Below are 6661 nucleotides of genomic sequence, written 5' to 3'. Positions count from 1 at the left end.
AAATAATCATCCCCAGCCGTAGGAACTTGGCAGGGTAGTGGGTGGAATTCCTAATCATCCCCACTATGAGAACTAGCAACTTCCTCCTTCAGAAAGGGGCTCTAATAATCTTTACACTTCCGGCGCCTACAGGTTTTAAGGGTAAGAAGCTGGAAGATGCTCAGGAGCTGAAGGGCGCCTGGAGCCCTCACCAGAAACGCTGGAAGCCTCAGTGGACCGGAGAGACAAAAAGAGGGACACGCAAGGGAAGGAGGCGGTCTTTGCTCCGCTCTGCACTGCCTAGGAAACGCAGGCGGGTTCCGCTTGCCCTTTGCTCACCTTGGTTGGCCGTCATGTAGACGCACTTCCTGTCCTTGCTGATCGGCCGTGGCTTGCCTGGTGCCCATGAGATGAAGTTCAGGAGGGAACGGTCAGACCACCTGGAGAAGGAAAAAAAGGTAAAGGTAAAGGTTCCCTTGCTTGAAAGCCAGTCGAGTCCGACTCTAGGGTTGCGGTGCTCATCTCCGTTTCAAAGCCGAAGAGCCAGCGCTGTCCAAAGACGTTTCCGTGGTCATGTGGTCGGCATGACTAAACACCAAGGCGCACGGAACGCTGTTCCCTTCCCACCGAAGTGGTACCTATTTATCTACTTGCAATCTCTTGCTTTCGAACTGCTCGGTTGGCAAGAGCTGGAACTAGAGATGGGAGCTCACTCCATCATGCGGCATCCGGGTCTTGAACTGCTGAACTACTGACCTTCCACAGTCTGCAGTTCAGCGTCTTAACCACTTGAGCCACCGCAGCTCAACACAAAACACAAACACAAAATCCATGAAATGCCCCTTCTTGAGGTCAACTAAAATGTGTCCCCAGGTGTGACCTGTAGGGAGGCGTCCACATTTTAAGCTCAGTCGGGTATGAATCCATGAGGGTGGGGCAGGGTGGGGGCGGGCACAGACACAGAGGAAAAGAGACTCACCGAAAGCGTCCATCGTTCTCATAGGTGTTCAGCCCAATCCACCAGTACTGATCCTGGCCCCTCGGGAGCTAGCCAAGCAGAGGCGTATCCACAGCAGATGCACAAAACAGGATAGAACAAAACGAAGACAGTGTGTCATTCCTACGACCAGCCCGGCTTGGTCCTGAGATTGCCCTGCCACCCAACACCCAGAACTGCCTCCCCGGGACGCCTGTCTTGTCTTCTTCCACCCCACCCCGCTGCGCCTTTTCAGCCAAACGGAGTGAGCATCAAAAGACACCCTAAAGGAGACCATTCCTTAATCACACGGGAAACAACTGAGATTCCGGAGAGCTTGAACCTTGCATGCGCTTTGGCACGACTAACTCAGATTCTTAGATAACGAACGACACTTGTTTTGTAGAATTTGCAAGATGTGTGCTTCCGCCTGCATCCTCTCTCGGTTGGCACACACCCTCAGGCAGTGCACATGCGTGAGCTCACGGGACAGCTAGATCCCTGGCACATGTTGCCGGAAAGTACACGCTCTGATTAAGTCTTCAGCCACTCAAGCAGAGGTCTTTGGGCAGTCCTGCCATCTATTTGAGGTGACAAGGGTGGCTATTCTCCAGGAGCAGCCGGTGGGTAGGGGGGGGGATTTTGTGCTGCAACTCCATTCATTCTCATTATACAGTCAACTGACCCTGTTTCAACAATACAATACAGTCATTAAAATATGTAGTTTATAATACTGGTACATAGTGGGTTAACAAACTTTGGCCCCGGTCACATGGAAGGTTTTGGCCCGGGAGAGGGACGGATTGGGGGCGCAGCAAACGGGCGCGATCTCACCGCAACATCTGGGAAGCGGTGCGCACACGTCCCCGATCCGGCCCTTCCGGACGAAAACCCGCAGTGAAAAAGAACCACGGAGTGCCGCATCAAGCAGGATCACCTCCGCGCGCTTCGTCCGGAGCAATCCCGGCTCCCGGCTGAACTGCGCATGTGCACACATGTGCGGTTCGGCTGCCTCGCTCCCCTTTCAGTGGCTTCCCCCCCGGCATCTGATCGTGCCAGGGAGGAAGTGCGCGGCGGCTTAGGGGATCTATGTGATCCCGCCGCCGCGTGTCTTTTTTGGTGCGGCTTTAAAAAGCCGCACTTTGCCAGTTTTTCCCCCATGTGGCAGGGGCCTTCCTTTATTTTATTTATTTATTCCTTCATCATCCTAGATCTAGTCTCAGTGGCTACTTAAAAAAACAAACACATTCAACAGTAAATATATACATTATTTTCAGCAAGGAAAAAGGGTAACGAAATCTATGGCTGAACAACCTGGGGTGAAAGTGGAGTGTAAATGAATTAATTAAATTAAATAAACGTATCTCTTCTAGTAGATGCAAGACAACAGCACAGGGGCCACAGTTGCTACTACCATTCCACCACAAGGGAAAAATAATGTTTGAAGGAATTATTCTTCATATGTTTGGAAAGTGTCCCAGGTATTATGGTAGGAAGGAAAAAGTGGTGTCTTTCCTTGCTTGGAAGCGCCCTCAGACCAAGGGTTCCCTGGAAAACACATTGGTAACCTGCTGCCACCACTCAGGATCTCCAGAGAACATGTAGACTGACCCACTGAGAAGGTTGTCTTCCAGTGCAGTACTAGAACAATAATGAAGTGACAGAGTAGAAACCCTAGGAAATACCTTATAACCAACTCTGTTGCACCCCTACAGTCTAGCACATGGGGAAGAGATGGAGAGAAATATCCCAAAGAAATAAATTTTACGAAGCCAAAAAAAGTCTTTTAAAAGGTGCATTATAAAAGACAGAAGAAAAATGAAAAGGGTGGCTGGATTCAAAAAGTGATGGGAAAAGGGCAAAAACAAAATACAAAGAAAGGCACACAGCTCCAACAGCATGGGGGTGTTCAAATGAAAAGCAATACAACTGAACTAACTAAGCTAAATGTGTTACCTAGGCTGTAGCAGGTTCCTCAGAGCATGCACAGAGTTCCTTGCAGTAACAAGGAGTAACAAGGAGTTGGAGGGGTTGTTAACCCCACTCAACCTCCTGTGGCCTCGGTTTCCACTGAAAAGAAGGGGAAATCCCAAATGTCCACATATTTACGGTAAATGGAACGGGACCTTTCTAAGAGTGACAAGGACCATGCAAATCCCCATCTCTGATGTCAGAGGCTACGATTAACAATCAGAGCCATACAAAATGGCTTTCTTTGTTTGTAAACTGTGCCGGTAAATTATTTGGATGATATTCGATTGCAATGTTGATGGTAACAAATATAGTCCCAGTCCCACCTCCATCAAGCATCTGGGGATGGCTCTGAATTTCCATAACAAATAGGTGGCCTGGCCCAAACCAGAATGTCCTTTGTCTGAAAGGGGTTAACTCCGGCAGGATGGTCCAGTGTGGAATGGAAGTGGAAGGGTCATTCTAATGTAACATTCCAGGAATCCAAGTTCCCTCTAGGGGGCACTCATGAGCTTTAGTAAGTTTAGGGTCTCTGCCATACCAGGCATAAGGTAAAGGTTTCCCTTGCTCGAAAGCCAGTCGAATCCAACTCTAGGGGGCGGTGCTCATCTCTGTTTCCAAGCCGAACAGCCAGCGCTGTCCAAAGACGTTTCCGTGGCCATATGGCCGGCATGACTAGATGCTGAAGGGCATGGAACACTGTTACCTTCCCACCGAAGCAGTACCTATTTATCTACTTGCAGTTTCTTGCTTTCAAACTGCTCGGTTGGCAGGAGCTGGAGTCAGAGATGGGCGCTCACTCCGTCATGCGGCACTCGGGTCTCGAATTGCTGAACTTCCAGACCTTCCAGTCTGCAGTTCAGCGTCTTAACCACTGAGCCACCGCAGCCCTTATCATACCAGGCATACATTGCTGTAATTCTTACACTGCCACAAAGCAGAAGGGGGCTAAACCACTCTGCTAACGATAATCCATTGTTGCTACAGACTGCCAATTACATACATGGCAGAGATCACAGACTCACAGAGTTGGGAGGGGCCATACAGGCCAATTAGTCCAGAGGTGTCAAACTTGTTTGTTATGAGGGCCGGATCTGGCATAAATGTCACTTTGTTGGGCTGGGCTGTCATGCCAGGGACCAGAGATATAAACTGTATAAATGGCAGCAGCTCATAAGCTCCCGGTTGCTGTATCCTCACTGCAAGGCTACGTGGGCTAGGAGGGGGGTACAGAGGAAAACCCACATGGGCGGACTGGAGAGCCAGCAGTGCAGCACTGCAGACGAGGTTGTTCTGCTGTGATGAAGCCATAATCGGAGTGGCTCCGCCCACTCCCCCCACCCCAGCCAGCCAGCCTCCTGTTCCCTCCCTGGCACCAGTTGCTCACGGGCCACATAAGAGCCCTGGGCGGGCTGGTTCTGGCCCTTGGGCCTTATGTTTGACACCCCTGATCTAGTCCCACCCCCCCCTGCTCAATGCATGGTCAGCCCAGAGCATCCCTGACAAGTGTTCGTCCAGCCGCTGCTTGAAGACTGCCAGGGAGGGTGGAGCTCAAAACATTGAGCAGATCCATCGGGGAATAAGCAAAACTGTAGACTGAAGTAGACAAAAGATGGAGGCTACAGAAAACACGTACATGTTTTTCCTGACAGGGAACAGAGGCAGTGATGTCTTGATGCATGTCAATATTCTCTCTCACACAGCAGCACATTTTACATCTAAAGCCACAGCACAGCATCCCCCCCCCCCCCCAGCAAGCACCAAGGTCATCAAGAGCGACTGCACCTCCCTATCCCTTCCACACCTCCACGCAGAGGTACCCCACGCACACCCCTACCTCTACAACTGTGGCACACACACACACCCCGCACATGCAGAAAAGCAGCCCTCCCTCTCTCCCCTCTCCCTCAGCCTCCCGCCCTCAGCAGCGAGGGGCCCGTTGAGGCCCGTCCTCCTTTTGAGAACGAGGCTTCGCCCACCCGATGGACCAAACAAGCACTACTTAGTTCCCTCTGCATTTAGAACGGGGCATTCAAAGCCTCCTGACTTTAGGAAACGCTGGATTCTCACCCAACTAGGGAGGGGAAGAGAGTGTATTTTTCATGTGATCTAAACCCAGCACAAGTGGGCGCTTTCCATCCATTTTAAGAGGGCAAAAAAGATAACTGGAAATAGGGAAGCCTCACAGCTCAAAACAGCCCAGCCCAGCCCAGCCCTTCCTTAGTGGATATTTATGAAACTGGGTCAGATTAGGTCCCACCAGGGCTATTTTTGGGCAGGAACGCACAGGAACGGAGTTCCGGCTGGCTCCCAAGTTGGCCACGCCCAGCAGGAACTCATTAGCATAATAGGCCACACCCAACAGCAGAAACTCATTAGGATTGGCTACATTAGGGGTGTGTGGCCTATCATGCAAAGGAGTTCCTGCTACAAAAAAAGCCCTGGGTTTTGACAACAGACAAGGTCAGCAGAATAACAAGCAAAAGGTGGGTGTGGCTGGATGACCACACTTCTGGTCACATGGGGGTGCGGCCTAATATGCTAATGAGCTATGCTTTCATGGGTGTGGCTGGATATGCTAATGAGTTTCTGTTGTTGGGTGTGGCCTATTATGCTAATGAGTTCCTGCTGGGCTTTTTCTACAAAAAGAGCTCCAAGCTCAAGGGCAAACGGCCTTGATTTTATGACTAATGCAACTTTCAGGCCTTATGATCAAAATCTCCCGTGTGACCGGGGCCAGAGTGTATTTTTCATGTGATCTAAACCCAGCACAAGTGGGCGTTTCCCATCCATTTTAAGGGGGCAAAAAAGATAACCGGGAATAGGGACACTTCACAGCTCAAAACAACCCAGCCCAGGGTCAGATTAGGTCCCACCCCAACTTTGCCCTTCAAGCTCCAAGGGCAAACGACCTTGATTTGATGACTAATGCAACTTTCAGGCCTTATGATGACAGAATGCTGAAAAAGGCACCTCCTGGGGTTGTATAATAATACCGAACTAATTAATACATTCACAAGTTATCTCCTGCATTCTCCTCCCCTCCACGCCTTCAGCAAAGAGGCAGAATAAAGTGCACTATGCGTGTTCCTAAATTTTTGGCCTCATTCAGCCATCAAATTCCTGCCACTCGCACCCTGGAATCTCTCCCACAACTGAAGGCAATTTCAGCTGTTTCTGTTTTAATGTCAATTTACCACTGTACACATTATTGTCAGGACACAACCTCGATCGGCTTGAGAGTCTCCCCCCTACCTTCTTCAGGTTTTGACCCAGGAAATCCAGCTCAGCTTGGCTGTGAACGGATGCCAACTCAGCCTGGAACCAGGTGCAGATCCTTTGGGCTTGCACCCAAGTTGAATGGAGGCTGAAGAACTTGTATTCAGCATCCTGATACTTCACCCATTCGTTGCCCCCTGTGGAGAAGTGGAGATAGAAGCAGAATCACAATGAAACACGTTTCTCAGCGACCCTTTTTCCCCCTTTACATCTGCACCGGCAAGGCGGGATACAAATCGAAAATAATAAATAAATAAACAAATTTGTCGAGTGCTTGGCTTTTCCAGTGGAAGAACTATTTGTTCTGACATTGTGGCGCGCGCACACACACACATACACACACAGAGGTTTCCCAAAAGAGGCCACCCAAATACTGTCAAGGGAAGCATACAGACAGAGCCACTCCCTGTGGTTCATTCCCAGCATCTGATCAGCAGAGGCAATGAGCCTTAAGAA

The 6661-nt window shown here is 50.1% G+C and overlaps 1 protein-coding gene across 1 annotated transcript in view; it reads right to left on the bottom strand.

Annotated features, from left to right (window-relative positions):
* LOC107117766 (C-type mannose receptor 2-like) overlaps positions 1–6342 on the bottom strand; it is a gene marked incomplete at its 5' end in the record, with an annotated part of 25180 nt that extends 18838 nt beyond the window's left edge. The window contains 3 exons of the mRNA XM_015419929.1: positions 319–419; positions 959–1026; positions 6182–6342. Coding sequence (XP_015275415.1) covers positions 319–419; positions 959–1026; positions 6182–6342 — 330 coding nt within the window. The remainder of the gene's footprint in view (positions 1–318; positions 420–958; positions 1027–6181) is intronic.
* Between the last annotated feature and the right edge of the window lie 319 nt (positions 6343–6661).

This window comes from Gekko japonicus, unplaced genomic scaffold, assembly GCF_001447785.1.
Source record: "Gekko japonicus isolate JY-2015 unplaced genomic scaffold, Gekko_japonicus_V1.1 scaffold3781, whole genome shotgun sequence".
Taxonomy (NCBI): Eukaryota; Metazoa; Chordata; class Lepidosauria; order Squamata; family Gekkonidae; genus Gekko; species Gekko japonicus.
This window is presented reverse-complemented; position numbering and strand designations above follow the sequence as displayed.